At 43.0% G+C, this 22,939-nt stretch overlaps 2 protein-coding genes across 3 annotated transcripts; both read right to left on the bottom strand.

The window, feature by feature from the left end:
• Positions 1-1,542: 1,542 nt before the first annotated feature.
• LOC123743734 (E-selectin) lies at positions 1,543-3,248 on the bottom strand. Its single transcript, XM_045721485.1, has 2 exons — positions 2,869-3,248; positions 1,543-2,669 (listed from the first exon to the last, which is right to left on the bottom strand). The coding sequence occupies exons 1-2, from the start codon at positions 3,185-3,187 to the stop codon at positions 2,422-2,424; spliced, it is 567 nt and encodes a 188-aa protein (XP_045577441.1). The 5' UTR covers positions 3,188-3,248; the 3' UTR covers positions 1,543-2,421.
• A 7,976-nt stretch (positions 3,249-11,224) lies between these two features.
• LOC123743735 (putative C-type lectin domain family 20 member A) lies at positions 11,225-21,770 on the bottom strand. Of its 2 annotated transcripts, XM_045721486.1 has the most exons (6): positions 16,811-17,074; positions 16,387-16,425; positions 15,436-15,807; positions 14,883-15,236; positions 14,642-14,766; positions 11,225-13,299 (listed from the first exon to the last, which is right to left on the bottom strand). In XM_045721486.1, exons 2-6 carry the CDS (start codon positions 16,421-16,423, stop codon positions 13,177-13,179), a joined length of 1,011 nt encoding a protein of 336 aa, XP_045577442.1. In that variant the 5' UTR covers positions 16,424-16,425; positions 16,811-17,074; the 3' UTR covers positions 11,225-13,176. The 2 variants fall into 2 exon arrangements, with proteins under 2 accessions (XP_045577442.1, XP_045577443.1); XM_045721487.1 differs by lacking the exons at positions 16,387-16,425; positions 16,811-17,074 and adding an exon at positions 21,577-21,770.
• Between the last annotated feature and the right edge of the window lie 1,169 nt (positions 21,771-22,939).

Genomic DNA, 22,939 nt, shown 5'->3' on the forward strand with positions numbered 1-22,939 from the left:
TGTTACCCCACACCAATCCCAACACAGGTTACCCCACACCAAGCCCAATACAGGTTAGCCCACACCAAGCCCAACACATGTTATCCCACACCAAGCTCAACACGGGTTACCCCACACCAAGCCCAGCTGCTTCATAATGTAGAGGAAGGGCTAATTTTAATATTTGGAGGCGTGTTTTGCAAATACCTGAATTCATGTCGTTAACATTCCAAATGAACCATCAAGTGTACAGTTGAATAAGAACTGTGTTCTAATTTATAAACAAACAAAAGAGATTTAAAAAAAGCACAATTTTAAAGATTTGTAATATATGATCACATCCTATGATAAACCAATATTATATATGATAAAATAATATTATGTATGATAAAACAATATTAATATATGATAAACATTGAATTTTATCTAACCTTTATTTAACTAGGCAAGTCAGTTAAGAACAAATTCTTATTTACAATGTTGACCTACACCGGCCAAACCGGGACGACGCTGGGCCAATTGTGCGCCGCCCTATGTGACTCCCAATCACAGCCGGTTGTGAGACAGCCTGGATTCAAACCAGCGTGTCTGTAGTGACGCCTCTAGCACTGAGATGCAGTGCCTTAGATCCCTGCGCAACTCGAGAGGCCGATAACACAATATTAATACATTATAAATCAATATATGATTAAACAATATTAATGTATACTGTAATCAAACATTAATATATGATAAAACAATATTAATATTGTCACATTCGTCGTAGTAAATGGACCAAGGCGAAGCGGGTCGAGTGCTCATCTTAACTTTTATTTGTGAACACTTAAACAAAATAAGAAACTAACTAACTAACAGTCTTGCAGGCTCAATACAGCAGTGCTAAGAACAATCTCCCACAATTCCCCTGACAAACACATTCCTAATTATAGGACCTTCAATCAGAGGAAACGATAGACAGCAGCCTCCAATTGAAGGCCCCAATCCCAATTACCTAAAAACAGATCTAAACACCCTAGAACAGACATAGAAATATACAAACATAAAACAATGACCAAAACCCCGGAATACATAAATCAAACATCCCTCTACACACACACACACACACACACAGAACCATATTAAACAAATACCACCTGCCACGTCCTGACCAAACTATGATAACAAATAACCCCTTTACTGGTCAGGATTGACAAATATATGATAAAACAATATTAATATATACTGTAATAAAGAATATTAAGATATGATAAAACTATATTAATATTTACTGTAATAAAGAATATGAATATATAAAACAATATTCATATTTACTGTAATAAAGAATATTAACATATGATAAAACTATATTAATATATACTGTAAAAATGAATATTAATATATGATAAAACAATATTAATTCATGATAAAACAATTTAAAGCATCTCAGATAAAGACCTGTTTCAGTTAAACAGAGACAATCTAGACCAGTAAAGATTTTTAATCTAAATAAAAATAGAAATGTAATAAGAACATTTAACATAACAAGAGTTCTCTCATCCTCTTCTTCATCATCTTCTCCTCCTCTTCTTCTTTCTTGTGAGACCCCACTTTCTCCTTGAGGAAGACCTTCCCATCTTTCTGTTTTTTCCACATCACTTTGGTGCATGCAGGTAACCCCTGATCCTTCAGCTTGTTCCTTATCTATAGAAACACACACATACAAAGACCCACAATATTTCACTCTGTATTAGTTATTCTGAAGATCTACAACTACCATTCCTTCCTGCTGTACTGAGACATTCTTCACTTCAATCATATGACTCTATGAGGAGATGATGCTTATATTTGTCCTATTTCACATATGTAAAACTGTGTTTTAATAAGCATGTGTGAATTGGACAACCCACTCTCCCTGAGAACCCTCGGAGAGCAGGGTAATGGCCATGAGAGAAGGTCATCCACAACAGACTAGGACCCAGATCAGAGAGGAGATCATCCACAACAGACTAGGACCCAGACCAGAGAAGAGATCTCTACAGTTTGTATTATTACTGAGTTGGTTATTCATGAACAGGGTGAAACTCAGCTGTTGTAAGATGGAGTCCTGAAGAGCAGGATCACTGAGGTTCAGATATTGATCCGTTGGGGTCATCTTCACTCTCACCAACTGTCTCTTCAGTTGGAGTTTCTCAGGGGTCTCCACAGCTGGTCCTACAAGAGAATACAATCCCACAATGACAGTAGAGCAGGGCAACATTAGAGTTCTCCTGTCATCATAATATCAGGTAGATCAGGTGGAGAATACGGTAATTTACCATAGCAGATGAAAGGGTGAGTTAACTCACAGGGATGATTCATCCATTTAGTAGGATCATAACGATTAGGATAAGAATTCACCAGAGAGCAGTTTCCTCTTCTCTCATATACAAAAAAATTATGGCCACCACAGGTCTTCCTCATTTCTTACAGGATATCCTGACTGCCATTTTCTGAATGAGAGTCACTCTGGTCTGACCATATCCAGGAGTCTAGAAACAGACCGTTCCACACAGGAAGTCCCCTCAGTGATATCTTCTTCTCTATCTCTGTGTTCTCAGTCTGGTTCCTCACACTGACCAGGTCTGTGTGATGCTGTCTGCAGTAACTCTGAGCATCTATCCAGGTCTTGTTCTCCTGAATTAAGACGTATGTTAGGTTGGTGACTTGTTTTCCTGCAAAAGTCAAATGTAATAATCAATACAAATATCCAGTGAAATATCATCTACTGATCATCTATAGTACATGTTGTCATTGATTTCATAACAGATCAATAACTGATTAACAACTTAAAGCTATCATGAGTCTATGTTTCAACTCAATGGCAGCCCCAGCACTTGGAACGGGCTTCATCATTAGTATGTAAACATTCACCATCATAACAGATGAAGTGATGCTGGTCATCACAGGAGGTGTTGTTCCACAGCCCAGCTGTACTCATTAAAGCACAGTTACCATTTTGGGGTGTCCCAGTGTCCCAGTTTCTGAACTCAGTCTCCCCGTTTCTGTAGAAACATCTGTCTGCCAGAGACCAGTGCCACTTCATTGAGTCTCCCTTCTTCAGTCCAATCCAGTACCATAATTTATAATCATTGACACAAGTTATCAGCTTGTTCAGGTCCTCCATATCATCTACTGTAGCCAGATCAGTGTATTTCTCTCTGCAGTAACTCTGGGCATCAGTCCAGGTCATATAGTTGGTAATGAAGTGATACTGATGAAGACATGAGGAAGTTGTGTAAAACCCAGTTAACAGAATAATGATTCATGAGGTACATTTACTCCATCAACCCCAACCACACTATCTATGGATCTGTTAACATGCAGTACACCCTGGTTTGTAGACACACCAGCAACATACATCAACACACACACCCAGCAAACATGACCACATGGGCCCTGTGTGGGTATTCAGTGGGCAAGGCGGGCACGGCTAGTCCACACCAACCCATAAAGGGCTAACCCACAGCAAGCCCACATCATCTCAACAAGGCTTAGCCCACAGCAAGCCTTCAACGGCTCAACAAAAGCCACCCGACAGCAAGCCCATACCAGATCAACAAGGGCTGCCCTACAGCAAGCCCACACCAGCTCCTCAAGGGCTACCCCACAGCAAACCCACAGCAGCTCAACAAGGGCTACCCCACAGCAAGCCCACAGCAGCTCAACAAGGGTTACCCCACAGCAAGCCCACAGCAGCTCAACAAGGGTTACCCCACAGCAAGCCCACAGCAGCTCAACAAGGGTTACCCCACAGCAAGCCCACAGCAGCTCAACAAGGGCTACCCCACAGCAAACCCACAGCAGCTCAACAAGGGTTACCCCACAGCAAGCCCACAGCAGCTCAACAAGGGTTACCCCACAGCAAGCCCACAGCAGCTCAACAAGGGTTACCCCACAGCAAGCCCACAGCAGCTCAACAAGGGTTACCCCACAGCAAGCCCACAGCAGCTCAACAAGGGCTACCCCACAGCAAGCCCACAGCAGCTCAACAAGGGCTACCCCACAGCAAGCCCACAGCGTTCAACTAGGGCGAGCCGACACAAACCCATCCAGGGCTAGCCCAGAGCAAGCCCACTGTCATAATCGTCGTAATGATCGGACCAAACTGCAGCGGGTAGATGAAACATCTTCTTGTTTTATTGAAAGAAAATGAACACTGACCAAAAGACCGACGAAAACAGTCCTGTAAGTTACATTGACAATATACGGAGACAACCACCCACAAAACACAAGCTGAAAACCCCTACTTAAATATGGCCTCCAATTAGACGCAACGAAGAACAGCTGCCTCCAATTGAAGGCCAAACCAAAACCCTGAACATAGAAATAGAACAACTAGAAAACCCACATAGAAATAGAAACCATAGAACATAAACCAAAACCCCGAAACACACAAAACAAACACACCCCTGCCACGTCCTGACCAACTACAATAACAAAATGACCCCTTTACTGGTCAGGACGTGACACCCACACCAAACCAACACAGGCTAATCAACACAAAGTCCAGCAGAAACAACTCAATGAATGACACATTTCATAAATAACAGAATTTATGAATACAGGTTATATATTACATTGACAATATTTGATTTAACCTGTATAAAATAAATTATAATCTCAGGAAAAAAGAAATGTCCTCTCACTGTCAACTGTGTTTATTTTCAGCAAACTTAAGATGTGTAAATATTTGTATGAACATAACACGATTCAACAACTGAGACATAAACTGGACAAGTTCCACAGACATGTGACTAACAGAAATTGAATAATGTGTCCATGAGCAAAGGGGGGGTCATAATCAAAAGTAACAGTCAGTATCTGGTGTGGCCACCAGCTCAGCTACATTAAGTACTGCAGTGCATCTCCTCCTCATGGACTGCACCAGATTTGCCAGTTCTTGCTGTGAGATGTTACCCCACTCTTCCTCCAAGGCACCTGCAAGTTCCCGGATAGTTCTGAGGGGAATGGCCCTAGCCCTCACCCTCCGATCCAACAGGTCCCAGATGTGCTCAATGGGATTGAGATCCGGGCACTTCTCTGGCCATGGCAGAACACTGACATTCCTGTCTTGCAGGAAATCACTCAAAGAACGAGCAGTATGGCTGGTGGCATTGTCATACTGGAGGGTCATGTCAGGATGAGCCTGCAGGAAGGGAACCACATGAGGGAGGAGGATGTCTTCCCTGTAACGCACAGTGTTGAGATTGCCTGCAATGACAACAAGCTAAGTCCGATGATGCTGTGACACACCGCCCCAGACCATGACGGACCCTCCACCTCCAAATCGATCCTGCTCCAGAGTACAGGCCTCGGTGTAACGCTCATGCCTTCGACCATGAACGCGAATCCGACGATCACCCCTGATGAGACAAAACCGCGACTCGTCAGTGAAGAGCACTTTTTGCCAGTCCTGTCTGGTCCAGCGACGGTGGGTTTGTGCCCATAGGCGACGTTGTTGCCGGTGATGTCTGGTGAGGACCTGCCTTACAACAGGCCTACAAGCCCTCAGTCCAGCCTCTCTTAGCCTATTGCGGACAGTCTGAGCACTGATGGAGGGATTGTGCATTCCTGGTGTAACTCGGGCAGTTGTTGTTGCCATCCTGTACCTGTCCCGCAGGTGTGATGTTCGGATGTACCAATCCTGTGCAGGTGTTGTTACACGTGGTCTGCCACTGCGAGGACGATCATCTGTCCGTTCTGTCTCCCTGTAGCGCTGTCTTAGGCGTCACAGTACGGACATTGCAGTTTATTGCCCTGGTCACATCTGCAGTCCTCATGCCTCCTTGCAGCATGCCTAAGGCACGTTCACGCAGATGAGCAGGGACCCTGGGCATCTTTCTTTTGGTGTTTTTCAGAGTCAGTAGAAATGCCTCTTTATTGTCCTAAGTTCTCATAACTGTGACCTTAATTGCCTGCCGTCTGTCTGTAAGCTGTTAGTGTCTTAACGACCGTTCCACGGGTGCATGTTCATTAATTGTTTATGGTTCATTGAACAAGCATGGGAAACAGTTTAAACCCTTTACAATGAAGATCTGTGAAGTTATTTGTTTCTTTTACGAATTATCTTTTAAAGACAGGGTACTGAAAAAGGAACGTTTCCTTTTTTGCTGAGTTTATATACTTAGAAACTATATATAATAAACTGATGAATTGCCATAGGGTGGACAATACATATAGGACCAATACATAGACTCATCTTGGGGACCAAAATTAGCCCCAAAGGGTGGGCTTATTTCAGGAATAGTGAAGGCTGTCCTCACCAGATATCAGCTGCCCACGCTGGGTCACACTGGGCCAGTGTCTTGGGGGCCAATATGTAGTCGATTAGCAAGGACGTATCGGCCCAATGTGGGCATGTTTGCTGGGACACACACACAGTAAACTGACCTGAGATTAGCATGGAGAGATACCACAACGTTTCCATCACTGTGAAATTTAAAGGATATATGATTAAAATGAATGCACTTCAAGGCTGCAACACTTTACCAATGCAAACTGTCTTTTTCCTTCTTTACTGATATGACGTGACAGGACAGGTGAAGGTAATGCTCCCCACATAGAGGGTTATCACCTGTTCAGAGACAGGAACAATCAGTGATTGTTAGGTTAGGTTCCTAAAGAATTGGAAGTGGGTAGTGGTGAAAAACCTCAACGTTTCCAGAGAGTTAAAACACATGGTTGATTTCATCTGAAATGTGCACAAAAACAATGAAAAAAAATTATTCATACATTTATCTACAATAAACTTGATACATTTTCAACATGATTATAAATTCCAAAATGGCCTCAGCTGTTGTTTGAAGGTAACTGTCTCTCTCTCTCTCTCTCTCTCTCTCTCTCCACGTCTCTCCAGTTTTGCCTTATAAACCTTATACTGTTCCTAATTTCTTTGAATGTGTTATTTATAAACAAATCAACTGTGACGTGACATTCATCACACTGGATAAGGGGTTGGACAGAACTAGAGAAGGAAACAGTTAGGGAGTCGGCACAGAATATTTGCATGTGATGTTGCTCTTGATCAAAAGGAGATAACCCACTCCTCTAGACAGACATATTGCACAGAAACGGTCTAATTGTACAGAAAAGGACCCAACTCCTTACGTCCAAAAATGAAGGGTTGTGTGGTTTCAAGTATTGTTCAGGTGAGTGAGTGAGGCCTGAACTGAGAGTGACACTCCCAAGTAAAGCCACTTGACTGGAACAGGAATGGAGGTACACCACAGAGACAGGCAGGAACCCAGTGGCCCTGGTCTCAGCTCTCACTGATCTCAGCTCATACATGTATCAAATCAAATCAAATGTATTTATATAGCCCTTCTAACATCAGCTGATATCTCAAAGTGCTGTACAGAAACCCAGCCTAAAATCCCAAACAGCAAGCAATGCAGGTGTAGAAGCACGGTGGCTAGGAAAAACTCCCTAGAAAGGCCAAAACCTAGGAAGATACCTAGAGAGGAACCAGGCTATGAGGGGTGGCCAGTCCTCTTCTGGCTGTGCCGGGTGGAGATTATAACAGCACATGGCCAAGATGTTCAAATGTTCATAAATGACCAGCATGGTCAAATAATAATACTCACAGTTGTCGAGGGTGTAACAGGTCAGCACCTCAAGAGTAAATGTCAGTTGGCTTTTCATAGCCGATCATTGAGAGTATCTCTACCGCTCCTGCTGTCTCTAGAGAGTTGAAAACAGCAGGTCCGGGACAGGTAGCACGTCCGGTGAACAGGTCAGGGTTCCATAGCCGCAGGCAGAACAGTTGAACAGTTGAAAAGGGAGCAGCAGCACGGCCTCCCTCTCTTCTGTCATTGGGTGCTCTACCCTCCCTCTCCTCTGTCATTGGGTGCTCTGCCCTCCCTCTCCTCTGTCATTGGTTGCTCTGATCTCCCTCTCCTCTGTCATTGGGGGCTCTACCCTCCCTCTCCTCTGTCATTGGGTGCTCTACCCTCTCTCTTCTCTGTCATTGGGTGTTCTGCCCTCCCTCTCTTCTGTCATGGGGTTCTCTGTCCTCCCTCTCCTCTCTCATTGGGTGTTCTGACCTCCCTCTCCCCTTTCATTGGTTGCTGTGCCTTCCCTCTCCTCTGTCATTGGGTGCTCTACCCTCCCTCTCTTCTGTCATTGGGTGTTCTACCTTCCCTCTCCTCTGTCATTGGGTGCTCTACCCTCCCTCTCTTCTGTCATTGGGTGCTCTACCCTCCCTCTCCTCTGTCATTGGGTTCTCTGACCTCCATCTCTTCTGTCATTGGGTTCTCTGACCTCCCTCTCCTCTGTCATTGGGTGCTCTGCCATCCCTCTCCTCTGTCATTGGGTGCTCTGTTCTCCCTCTCCTCTGTCATTGGGTGCTCTGTTCTCCCTCTCCTCTGTCATTGCACTGTCATGTAAAACCCTTTCCACACAGGGTTCTACATGGAACCCAAAAGGGTTCTACCTGTGTTAAAAAGGGTTCTGCATGGAACCAGAAATGGTTATTATTCAAAGTGTTGTCATATGGATACAGTCGAAGAACCCTTTTGGAACCTTTTTTTCTGAATGTAGGATCCGTTCCCCAGTGTCCATGTCATTTCATTCATTATGTTCTGAAAGGCAAAACTGATCCTAGATCAGCACACCTAAGATGCTTGTGGAATGGTGTGGTAGTTACAGTATGTAGCTTGCAGGTCCCAGATCTGTTGTGCTGTCTGGCAACTCCTATGGTCATTGTCATTTCTAGCTTGATAATAACCAAACTACACTGAACAAAAATATGAACAAATATATGAATGCAACACGTAAAGTTTTTGATCCCATGTTTCATGAGCTGAAATAAAAGATCCCAGAAATTCTTCATAAGCACAAAGAAGCTTATTTCTAAAAAATATTTATTTATTTACAAACCTGTTAGTGAGAATTTCTCCTTTGCCAAGATAAACCATCCACCTGACAGGTGTGGCATATCAAGAAGCTGACTAAACAGCATGATCATTACACAGGTCCACCTTGTGCTGGGGACAATAAAAGGCCACTCTAAAGTGTGTCGTTTTGTCACACAAAACAACTCCAAAGATGTCTCAAGTTTTGAAGGAGCGTGCAATTGACATTGACACTGTCCACCAGAGCTGTTGCCAGAGAATTAAATGTTAATTTATCTACCATAAGCTGCCTCCAACATTGTTTTAGAGATTTTAGCACTACGTCCAACCAGCCTCACAACCACAGACACCATGTATGGTGTGGTGTGGACGAGCGGTTTGCAACATTGTGAACAGAGTGACCCCATGGTGGAGGTAGGGTTATGGTATGGACAGGCATAATCTACGGACAGTGAATTCAATTGTATTTTTTTTTATGTTAATTTGAGTCCATGAAAATACTGTGACGAGGTCCTAAGTCCTATCTGTGACTAACAGTTATCTGTGACTGACAGTTTCTGTGACTAATAGTTATCTGTGACTGACAGTTATCTGTGACTAATAGTTATCTGTGACTAACAGTTATCTGTGACTAACAGTTATCTGTAACTAACAGTTATCAGTGACTAACAGTTATCTGTGACTAACAGTTATCTGTGACTAACAGTTATCTGTGACTAACAGTTATCTGTGACTAACAGTTATCTGTAACTAACAGTTATCTGTGACTAACAGTTATCTGTGACTAACAGTTATCTGTGACTAACAGTTATCTGTGACTAACAGTTATCTGTGACTAATAGTTATCTGTGACTAACAGTTATCTGTAACTAACAGTTATCTGTGACTAACAGTTATCTGTGACTTAACAGTTGCATATCTGTATTCCCGGTCATGTGAAAACCATAGATTAGGACCTAATTAATTTATGTTCAGTGTATTCGGGGAAAGTATTAAGACATCTTCAACTTTTCCTCATTTTGTTATGTTACATCTTCATTCTAAAATGGGTATTTTTTATCCTCATCAATCTACACACAATACCCCATAATGACAAAGCATAAAAAGGTTTTTAGACATTTCTACAAATGTATAAAAATAAATATTTAAAAAATACCATATTTACATAAGTATTCAGACCCTTTGCTATAAGACTCGACACTGAGCTCAGGTTAATCCTGTTTCAATTGATCATCCTTGATGTTTCTACTACAGTAATGATTGGAGTTCAACTGTGGTAAATTCAATAAATTGGACATGATTTGGAAAAGCACACACCTGTCTATATAAGGTCCCACAATTGGCAGTGCATGTCAGAGCAAAAAAACAGGTCATGGGGTCGAAGGAATTATCAGTAGAACTCTTAGCCAGGATTATCTTGAGGCACAGATCTGGGGAAGGGTACCAAAATATTTCTGCAGCATTTAAGGTCCTCAAGAACACAGTGGCCTCAATTATTCTTAAATGGAAGAAGTTTTGAACCACCAAGACTCTTCCTAGAGCTGGCCGCCGGGCAAAACTGAGCAATCGGGAGAGAAGGGCCTTGGTCAGGGAGGTGACCAAGAACCCGATGGTCACTCTGACAGAGCTCTAGAGTTCCTCTGTGGAGATGGGAGAAAATTCGAGAAGGACAACCATCTCTGCAGCACTCCACCAATCAGGCCTTTATGGTAGAGTGGCCAGACGGAAGCCACTCCTCTGCAAAATGCACATGACAGCATGCTTGAAGTTTGCCAAAAGGCACATAAAGACTCTCAGACCATGAGAAACAAGATTCTCTGGTCTGATGAAACCAAGATTGAGCTCTTTGGCCTGAATGCCAACCGTCACGATGCCGGAACTCAAACCGATCAAACATCTCTGGAGAAACTTGAAATACTTGTGCAGCGACGCTTCCGTCCAACCTGACAGAGATTTTAGAGGATCTGCAGAGAAGAATGGGAGAAACTCCCCAAATACAGGTGTGCCAAGCTTGTAGCATCAATTCCAAGAAGACTCGAGGCTGTAATCACTGCTAAAGGTGCTTCAACAAAGTACTGATCTGAGACCAGGTTCATTACTGATGTCACATCATTGTTTGTTCTAGGAAATATCCTGTATCTGGCTTGATGTGGTAAAGTTCTCCTCTGTCTAATTTGAGGAAGTGATGTAAAACGTAACTAAATCTCTGGTCAGCAGGACATGGTTCTAACTGGTACCAGTGTATCAGAGTCCTGAAGAGAGGAGTTGATTACACATTATGTCTAGATGTCTTTATCACTAAGGTAAAATGTGTAAAATAAACATTAAAATAATATTAAGTTGAAACTTGAAGAATCCCAACTCTAGACCTTTACTGTCAATCTGCAACAAGTATTTATTTGATCATCAGAAAAGACATCTTCATTAACCAATAAAAAACATGCTGAGACTACATTGGCTATGCAGTATGTAAACTATGGTCTAAATACATTTTCAATTAAAGAAAGTTACATTCCAATTAGAAAAACACATTGATACTTACAGTGCTGTGAAAAAGTATTTGCCCCCTTTCTGATTTTCTCTATCTTTGCAAATTTTTGATACTGAATGTTATTAGATCTTCAACCAAAACCTGAAATTAGATGAAGTGAACCTGAGTTTACAAAATAACAAAACATATTTATACTTATTTTATCTATTTAATTAACAAAGTTATGCAACACCCAATTCCTCTGTGTGGAAAAGTAATTGTCCCCTTACACTCAATAACTGGTTGTTCCACCTTTAGCTCTAATGACTGCAACCAAAGGCTTCCTGTAGTTGTTGATCAGTCTCTCACATTGCTGTGGAGGAATTTTGGCCCACTCTTGCATGCAGAACTACTTTAACTCAGCAAAGCATCCTCAAATCATCACACTACCACCACCATGCTTGACAATTGATATGAAGTGTTTCACTGTGGAATGCAGTGTTTGGTTGTTATCAGATATAATGGGACCCATCTACACCTGCATTACTTGCTGTTTGGGGTTTTAGGCTGGGTTTCTGTAAAGCACATTGAGATATCAGCTGATGTAAGAAGGGCTATATAAATACATTTGATTTGATTTGATCTAGCCCAAAAAAGTTGACTAAAGTTTCCGAAAAATCACCTGGAAGCTACTGGATGATCATCAAGACTCTTGGAAGAAGGTTTTATCGACAGGTGAGTCAAAACTATAACTATTTAGATTACAGGGGTCCCATTACGCCTGGCAAAAACCAAACACTGCATTCATCAGTAATGGGGATGCTTTGCTGCCTCAGGACCTGGACGCCTTGCCTTAATAGAAGGAACCATGAATTCTGCTCTGTATCAGAGAATTCTACAGGAGAATGTCAGGCCATCTGTCTGTGATCTGAAGCTGAAGCACAGCTGGGTCATGCAGCAAGACATTGATCCAAAACACACAATCAAGTCTACATGAAAATGGTTAAAAAGCAACACATTTGAAGTTTTGGAATTACCTAGACAAAGTCCAGACCTAATCCCAATTGTGGCAGGACTTGAAAGTTCATCCTTGAAAACTCACAAATGTCGCTGAGTTTAAGCAGTTCTAAGTGGAAGAGTGGGCCAAAATTCCTCCATAGCGACGTGAAATACTGATCAACAACTTCAGGAAGCGTTTGGTTGGAGCCATTGCAGCTAAAGGTGGGACAACCAGTTATTGAGTATAATGGGGCAATTCATTTTTCACACATGAACATTGCATAACTTTGTTCATGAAATAAATTAAATAAGTATGTAATTATGTTATTTGTTCACTCAGGTTCCCTTTATCTAATATTATGTTTTCTTTGAAGATCTGATAACATTCAGTATGAAAAATATGCAAAAGTAGGTAGAGAAAATTAGAATGGGGGAAAATATTTTGTTCACAGCACTGTATGGTGTATACAGGTGAGAGCAGTCAGGGTGATAAACGAGCCCCCTACCAAGAGGACGATGAGTTGAAGATGGAGGAGCTGGAAGAGGCCGCCAAGCAGAGCTGCATATATATTAATATAACTACAGATAACTCATTTATAGACATGATGTATTAAAGGTCTATCTTGAGAACAAACCCGGAAATAAAACAACCAAGTCAAGAAAATTATCAAGAAAAACATCTGAAGATAAAGCACTATTAATGTTTATAATTAAACAATTTTCTTAATAAAACACATTTAATTAGGATGAGAAAATACATACAAGTACAAATAATTAATCCAAATAAAATGAGAAATGTAAGGAGAAAATTTGACATAATTAGAGTTCTCTCTTTGTCATTATCCTCTTCATCTTCTTCTAATCCTCTTCTTTATTGGGAGACCCCTCTTCATCCTTGTGGAAGACCTTCCCATCAGGCTGCTTTTTCCATGTCACTTTGGTGTCTGCAGGTAACCCCTGCTCCTTCAGCTTGTTCCTTATCTGGAGAAACACACACATACAGAACCCACAATATTTAATTTTGTATTAGTCAATCCAAAGATCTACAACTACCTTTCCTTCCTGCTGTACTGAGACGTTCTTCACTTCAAACCTTTGACTCTATGAGGAGATGAAGCTTATATTTGTCCTATTTCACACATGTACAAGTGTGTTTTAATATACATGTGTAAATTGGAAATGTGATTTGGCATACCCACTCCCCTTGAAACACCCTCAGAGAGTTTGATCACTGCCAGGAGAGAATGTCATCCACAACAGACTAGGACCCAGACCAGAGAGGAGGTCATCCACAACAGACTAGGACCCAGACCTGAGATCAGGTCATCCACAACAGATAAGGACCCAGACCAAAGAGGAGGTCATCCACAACAGACTAGGACCCAGACCAGAGAGGAGGTCATCCACAACAGACTAGGAGGTCATCCACAACTGACTAGAACCCAGACCAGAGAGGAGGTCATCCACAATAGACTAGGAACCAGACCAGAGAGGAGGTCATCCACAACAGACTAGGACGCAGACCAGAGAGGAGGACATCCACGCCAGACTAGGACCCAGACCAGAGAGGAGGTCATCCACAACAAACTAGGAGGTCATCCACAACAGACGAGGCCCAGACCAGAGAGGAGGTCATCCACAACAGACTAGGAGGTCATCCACAACCGACTAGGACCCAGACCAGAGAGGAGGCCATCCACAACCAACTAGGACCCAGACCAGAAAGGAGGTCATCCACAACAGACTAGGAGGTCATCCACAACAGACTAGGCCCAGACCAGAGAGGAGGTCATCCACAACAGACTAGGAGATCATCCACAACCAACTAGGACCCAGACCAGAGATGAGGTCATCCACAACAGACAAGGACCCAGACCAGACAGGAGGTCATCCACAACAGACTAGAACCCAGACCAGAGAGGAGGTCATCCACAGCAGACTAGGACCAAGACCAGAGAGGAGGTCATCCACAACAGACTAGGACCCAGACCAGAGAGGAGGTCATTCACAACAGACTAGGACCCAGACCAGAGAGGAGGTCATCCACAACAGACTAGGACCCAGACCAGAGATGAGGTCATCCACAACAGACTCGAACTCAGACCAGAGAGGAGGTCATCCACAACAGACTAGGACCCAGACCAGAGAGGAGGTCATCCACAACAGACTAGGACCCAGACCAGAGAGGAGGTCATTCACAACAGACTAGGACCCAGACCAGAGAAGAGGTCATCCACAACAGACTTGGACCCAGACCAGAGAAGAGGTCTCTACAGTTTGTATCATTACTGAGTTGGTTCTTCATGATCAAGGTGAAACTCACCTCTTGTAAGATGGCATCCTGAACAGTAGGATCACTGAGGTTCAGATTTCGATCCTTTGGTGTCATCTTCACTCTCACCACCTGTCTCTTCAGTTGGGGTTTCTCAGAAGTCTCCACAGCTGGGCCTACAAGATAATACAATCACACGATGACAGTAGTGAATCATGAGGGAAACAATAGTGTTCCCCTGTCATCATAATATCAGGTACTGTAGATCAGCTTGAAAAAAATGTAAACTTACTGTAGCAGATGAAAGGAAAGAATAAGTCACAGGGATCATATACCCATTCGGTGTAATAATAAGAACGATTGGAAGACACCAGAGTGCAGTTGAAATACTGATCTGTTGAAATCCATTTTGACCACCAGTTTCTGAATGAGGAGTCACTCTGGTCTGACCATATCCAGGAGTCTTGAAACAGGCCGATCCACACAGGAAGTCCCCTCAGTGATATCTTCTTCTCTATCTCTGTGTTCTCAGTCTGGTTCCTCACACTGACCAGATCTGTGTGATGCTGTCTGCAGTAACTCTGAGCATCTATCCAGGTCTTGTACTCCTGAATTAAGATGTGTGTTAGGTTGGTGACTTGTTTTCCTGCAAAAGTCAAATTTAATAATCAATACAAATATCCAGTGAAATATCGTCTACTGATCATCTATAGTACATGTTCTCGTTGATTTGGTAACAAATCAATAACTGATTAACAACTTAAAGATATCATGAGTCTATGTTTCAACTCAATGGCAGCCCCAGCACTTAGAACAGGCTTCATCATTAGTATGTAAACACTCACCATCATAACAGATGAAGTGATGCTGGTCATCACAGGAGGTGTTGTTCCACAGCCCAGATGTACTCATTAAAGCACAGTTACCATTTTGGGGTGTCGCAGTGTCCCAGTTTCTGAACTCAGTCTCCCCCTCTCTGTAGAAACGTTTGTCTGCCAGAGACCAGTGCCACTTCATGGAGTCTCCCATATTCAGTCCAATCCAGAACCAGTAGTTATAACTACTGACACTGGTAATCAGCCTGTTCTGGTCCTCCATGTCATCTACTGTAGCCAGATCAGTGTAATGTGCTCTACAGTAACTCTGGGCATCAGTCCAGTTCATATTGTTGGTAATGAGGTGATACTGATGAAGACATGAGGAAGGTGTGTAGAATCCTGTTAACAGAATAATGATTCATGAGGTACATTATCTCCAGAAAATGCTCAACCCCAACCACACTATCTATGGATCTGTTACATACAGTACAGTACTCCTTGGTGTGCAGACATACACACACCAACGACATCCATAAACACACACACACACCTTCAGCCATGATCACACACACACCCAGCATACATGACCGCACTTACACTGCGTGGGTATTCCCACTAGGCTACCTGCCACCCCAAAATGTGTGAAAACACCTAACAGAAATTAGGGCTCATAAATGTTACAATTTATTCATTACTTTAGGAATATTTGATTTAACTTGTACTAAATAAATGATATATAAAAAAATACCTATACATAAGAGATATAACTGATAAATTGCCATAAGTTTGTCATCAAGATCATTTTGGGGACCAAATGGGCCCAATACGGACAGCCGATCCAAGAAGTCAGTTTATTACAGGAACAGTGAAGGCTGTCCTCATCAGATATGAGCTGCCAGCACTGGGACAATGTCTTGGGGATAATATGGAGCCGATTAGCAAGGACGTATTGCTGAGACACACACACAGTAAACTGACCTGTGATTAGCAGGGTGAGATACCACAACGTTTCCATCACTGTGAAATTTAAAGGATATATGATTAAAATGAATGCACTTCAAGGCTGCAACACTTTACCAATGCAAACTGTCTTTCTCCTTCTTTACTGATATGACGTGACAGGACAGGTGAAGATAATGCTCCCCACATAGAGGGTTATCACCTGTTCAGAGACAGGAACAATCGGTGATTGTTAGGTTAGGTTGCTAAAGTATTGGAAGTGGGTAGTGGTGAAAAACCTCAACATAACGTTTCCAGAGGGTTAGAACACATGGTTGATTATTCTACATTGGAACCTTCAAAACTGGGAATAAATAAAGCATCTAATAAATATCATAAACATTTCTCTGCAATAAAATATGTTAGAATTACAACATGATTCTACAACGCAAAATGGCCTTACCTGTTGTTTGAAGAAAACTCTCTTATTCTCTCTCTGTCTCTCTCTGTCTCTCTCTCTCTGTCTCTTTCTGTCTCTCTCTGTCTCTCTATGTCTCTCTATCTCTCTCCCGCTATATTACTCTCTCCCCTTTCTATATCTCTGTCTCTCCTAATATGTGTCTGTCATCCCATGTTTATCCCTATTTAAACCTTACACTGCTCCTCATTTGCTTGAATTTGTTATTCATCTCAAAACAAAACAAAACTGTGACGTGACGTTCATCCCACTGGATAAGGGGTTTCACAGAACTAGAGATGCAACAGTTAGAGAGGCTATACAGAACATGTTCATGTGATGGTGCTCTTGATTCAAAGGAGATAACCCTCTCCTCTGTCATTGGGTGCTCTGCCCTCCCTCTCCTCTGTCATTGGGTGCTCACACCTCTCTCTCCTCTGTCATTGGGTGCTCTATGCTCCCTCTCCTCTGTCTTTTGGTGCTCTATGCTCACTCTCCTCTGTTATTGGATGATAAGCCATCACTCTTCTCTGTCATTGGGTGCTCTTCACCCCTTTTCCTCTGTCATTGGGGGCTCTGCCCTCCTTCTCCTCTGTCATTGGGTAATCTTCCCTCCCTCCCCTCTGTCATTGGGTGCTCTGACCTCACTCTCCTCTGTCATTGGGTGTTCTGCACTCTCTCTCTCCTCTTTTGTTTACTGTGAATTAATGCAAAACTTCTGTCTTTCTCAAATGCAAACCATTGGTCAGCAGGTCATGGTTACAGTTGACACCTGTTTGGTGGTTGTGATGGGTCTTAATGACTATCATGTAAATGAAATATGAACCACATATAACACACACCCTACAACATTTTAAACGTTTATTTGGTCATAATAAATTTGTAGTTTAATTAATATAAAACCTTGTTGATAAATGAGAGTTGATTTCTTGAAATCTAAATTAATGTCCAGTACAGAAATACAGAGCTGTTAGGATGGTAATCTGACATGAGATCTGTGCTTGCAACTGGGACTTTCACCTGAGTCATTCATGTCAATGCACATAAATTCCAGTGATCAGATCTCAAGTCTGAATAGTGTCTATAATGACTGAGGAAAAAGAGCATCTCTCACTACCACACATCATGTTATTTATTAACATTCCAAATGAACCATCAAGTCTACAGTTGAAGAAATACTAGGTTCTAATATATAAACTAACAAAAGAGATTCAAACAATGAACAATGTTAAAGATTTGTAACTTAAGATCACATCCTATGATAAAACAATACTAATATAAAATTAAACTAAATTCATAAATGATAAAACAATAATAATAAATGATTAAACAATATTCATGAATGATAAAACAATATTAATAAATGATAAAACAATATTAATAAATGATAAAACAATAGTATATATGAAAAAACAATATAAATCTAGACCAGTACAGATTATTAATGTAAATAAAAAGATACATGTAAGGAGAACATTTAACATAATTAGAGTTCTCTCTTTGTCATCATCCTCTTCTTCATCTTCTTCATCTTCTTCTCCTCCTCTTCTGTCTTGGGAGAACCCTCTTTCTCCTTGTGGAAGACCTTCCCATCATGCTGCTTTTTCCACATCACTTTGGTGTCTGCAGGTAACCCCTGATCCTTTAGCTTGTTCCTTATCTGGAGAAACACACATATACAGAAACCCACAATATTTCACTCTGTAATAGTCATTCTGAAGATCTACAACTACCATTTCTTCCTGCTATACTGAGACATTCTTCACTTCAACCCTTTGACTCTATGAGGAGATGAGGCTTATATTTGTCCTGTTTCTGTATGGACCGACGCTGGAGTCGAGAAGCAGGTACCGGGAGTCAACATTTAATTAGGAACAAACATGGAACAAGACAGGAACAGCGTCAGCACACTGGTATACAAAGACAGACGACAATCAATGCTGAGAGCAGGGGAACAGACAGATATAGGGGAGATGACAGATGTGATTGAGTCCAGGTGAGTCCAAAAATCACTGATTGCTCGTGATGGGGGAAGGCAGGTGTGCGGAATGATGGTGGCAGGAGTGCGTAATGTTGGGGATACTAGCGCCCTCGAGCACCAGGGGGAAAGAGCAGGAGCAGTTGTAACAATTTAACACATGGACAAGTGTGTGAATTGGAAATGTGTTTTTCAATATCCCACTCTCCCTGAGACACCTTCTGAGAGTGGGGTCACAGCCAGGAGAAAAAGTAATCCACAACGGACTAGAACCCAGATCAGAGAGGAGGTCAGCCACAACAGACTAGAACCCAGATCAGAGAGGAGGTCAGCCACAACAGACTAGAACCCAGACCAGAGAGGAGGTCATCCACAAAATACATTTATCCAGACCAGAAAAGAGGTCTGTACAGTTTGTATCATTAATGAGTTGGTTCTTCATGAACAGGGGGAAACTGACCTCTTTTAAGATGGCGTCCTGAACAGCAAGATCTCTGATGTTCAGATATTGATCCTTTGGCGTCATCTTCACTCTCACCACCTGTCTCTTCAGTTGAGGTTTCTCAGGGGTCGGGGAGGCATTCTGGTGTATAATCGGGGGGGTAGTCGTGGTTGTGGGCAGGGGGGTAGTCGTGGTTGTGGGCAGGGGGGTAGTCGTGGTTGTGGGCAGGGGGGTAGTCGTGGTTGTGGGCAGGGGGTAGTCGTGGTTGTGGGCAGGGTGCAGGGGGGTAGTTGTGGGCAGGGGGTAGTCGTAGTCATGGTTGTGGGCAGGGGGGTAGTCGTGGTTGTGGGCAGGGGGGTAGTCGTGGTTGTGGGCAGGGGGGTAGTCGTGGTTGTGGGCAGGGGGTAGTCGTGGTTGTGGGCAGGGGGGTAGTTGTGGGCAGGGGGGTAGTCGTGAGTCGTGGTTGTGGGCAGGGGGTAGTCGTGGTTGTGGGCAGGGGGTAGTCGTGGTTGTGGGCAGGGGGGTAGTCGTGGTTGTGGGCAGGGGGTAGTTGTGGGCAGGGGGGGGTAGTCGTTGTTGTGGGCAGAGGGGTAGCCGTGGTTGTGGGCAGGGGGGTAGTCGTGGTTGTGGGCAGGGGGGTAGCCGTGGTTGTGGGCAGGGGGTAGTTGTGGGCAGGGGGGGTAGTCGTGGTTGTGGGCAGGGGGGTAGTCGTGGTTGTGGGCAGGGGGGTAGCCGTGGTTGTGGGCAGGGGGTAGTCGTGGTTTTGGGCAGGGGGTAGTCGTGGTGGTGGGCAGGGGGGTAGTCGTGGTGGTGGGCAGGGGGGTAGTCGTGGTCGTGGGCAGGGGGGTAGTCGTGGTCGTGGGGGGTAGTCGTGGTTGTGGGCAGGGGGGTAGTCGTGGTTGTGGGCAGGGGGATAGTCGTGGTTGTGGGCAGGGGGGTAGTCGTGGTTGTGGGCAGGGGGGTAGTCGTGGTCGTGGGCAGGGGGGTAGTTGTGGGCAGGGGGGTAGTCGTTGTTGTGGGTGTGGGCAGGGGGGCAGTTGTGGTCTCCACAGCTATGCCAAGAAGAGAATAAAATCCCACAATGACAGTAGTGAATCATTGGGGCAACATTAGAGTTCTCCTGTCATCATTATATCAGGTTGATTAGGTGGAGAATACGGTAACTTACCATAGCAGATGAAAGGAAAGGTGTTATCACAGGGATAATTTCTCAATTTAGCATGATTTGGAGAAGAAGGATTAGAATGCACCATAGTGCAGTTGTATCTCTGTTCAGTTGAAAGCCATCCTGGCCACCAGTTTCTGAATGAGGAGTCACTCTGGTCTGACCATATCCAGGAGTCTTGAAACAGACCGATCCACACAGGAAGTCCCCTCAGTGATATCTTCTGATCTATCTCTGTGTTCTCAGTCTGGTTCCTCACACTGACCAGGTCTGTGTGATGCTGTCTGCAGTAACTCTGAGCATCTATCCAGGTCTTGTTTTCCTGAATTAAGACGTATGTTAGGTTGGTGTCTTGTTTTCCTGCAAAAGTCAAATTTAATAATCAATACAAATATCCAGTGAAATATCATCTACTGATCATCTATAGTACATGTTGTCATTGATTTGATAACAGATCAATAACTGAATGTCAACCTCTAACATTAGTCTGTTTCAACTCAATGGCAGCCCCAGCACTTAGAACAGGCTTCATCATTAGTATGTAAACACTCACCATCATAACAGATGAAGTGATGCTGGTCATCACAGGAGGTGTTGTTCCACAGCCCAGCTGTACTCATAAAAGCACAGTTACCATTTTGGGGTGTCCCAGTGTCCCAGTTTCTGAACTCAGTCTCTCCCTCTCTGTAGAAACGTCTGTCTGCCAGAGACCAGTGCCATTTCATTGAGTCTCCCTTCTTCAGTCCGATCCAGTACCATAATTTATAATCATTGACACTGGTAATCAGCCTGTTCAGGTCCTCCATGTCATCTACTGTAGACAGATCAGTGTAGTGTGCTCTGCTGTAACTCTGGGCATCAGTCCAGGTCATAGAGTTGGTAATGGAGTGATACTGATGAAGACATGAGGAAGGTGTGTAGAAACCTGTGAAGAGAATAATGATTCATGACAGACATTTTATCCAGCAACCGTTCACCCCCAACCACACTCATCTATGCACCTTTGCACTTTGTACACCAAATTGTGCAACCAAACACACATGTAAACACAGACACACACACACACACACACACACACACACACACACACACACACACACACACACACACACACACAGACACACACACACAGACACACACAGACACACACACACACACACACACACACACACACATCTTGAACTGACCTGAGATTAGGAGGGTGAGGTACAAAGAAGTTTCCATCAGTGTGAAATTCAAAGGAAATATGATTAAAGTATTGAACAGAGACTCCTACACTCAGTTTAGAGTTGTGTTCCAAGAGGTTTGAAAATGTACCATTACATCTGAAATGTAACCAGAATGATTGGAAAAGAAACTGGGTTACATACATTTCTCTACATTAATGCTAAAATTATTATACATTTTATAAATGGCCTCACCTGTTGTTTGTAGGAAACTCTGTCTCACTCCATCTATCTTGCTCTCTCCAGCTCTCTCTCCTTCTGTGTGTCTGTCCCCCCCTGCTTGGCCCTAAATACGTCTTAAACTGATACCCATTGATTTGAATTTGTTTTTCATATTCTTTGTTTCCAAAAAGGAGTATGCAAAAAGGAGTAGACATTCTCATCAAGTTATTATCTTACTCAAACAAACATTTAACATATATCACTATGGCAACAGGGTTGGACAAAGCCAGGGACACCAGCTGAGCATTTTGTGAAAGTTTAGAAACAGTTTTTTTGAAGGAAGAATTCATGAAAATAAATGTATTCTAATTAGTCACAGTACCAACTGAACCTGGGTCGTCAGCTCACCTCAAAACTGTCTTATCCCACTGAGCCATGGCACAAGCTCGGATCGTCACCAGTTACCATAGCCACAGTCATAAACCCTGCCAATTTCTATCATTTCTCTTATTAAAATCAGATTTTAACCCTAACCTTAACCACACTGCCAACCTTATGCCTAACCTTAACCTTAAACAAGGCAACAGTAAACATGTCATCCCCCCTTTGGGCCCATTGAGATATCACTTGACTAACACATTTCATTTAATTACTACAGCTCTGGCCTCGTGACAATCAGTGTACTTTTTTAAATGCCAGATCTCTTTGGCAAGATGCGCCATTCACCCAAGTTTTGTCAAAGCCATTACTGTCTGAGATATCACGTGTGACTAACGTACAAACGGACGGACCGACGGAGACATATCCACGTTCCCTCCTCGATTTCATCATGTGGGAGTGGGACAATTAAGACCAAAAAGCAAATTTTAGTTTTTTGAATTTCGATTATATAGACAATTTGGAATGTAGCTGTGGTAACTAGTGTCAACCATAAGCTTGGGAAGCTGACTCAAGTCTCCAGGTTTCAGGCATGGTTCCCCGAACCACCTCTGGATATGGTCTGTTGTGAGAGAAAAATCACGTATTTCCCTGATTTGTTTAATATTAATAGATAACAATTCATATCCTTAACAATAGTAGAGTCATTTCTTCTTCTGAAAAAGGATGGTTCATCTCTTCCATGTTCACTCCCCGTAGCTGGTCTAGGCGCTGGTCTAGGCGT

This window comes from Salmo salar, chromosome ssa07 (genome assembly GCF_905237065.1).
Source record: "Salmo salar chromosome ssa07, Ssal_v3.1, whole genome shotgun sequence".
Lineage (NCBI taxonomy): Eukaryota > Metazoa > Chordata > Actinopteri > Salmoniformes > Salmonidae > Salmo > Salmo salar.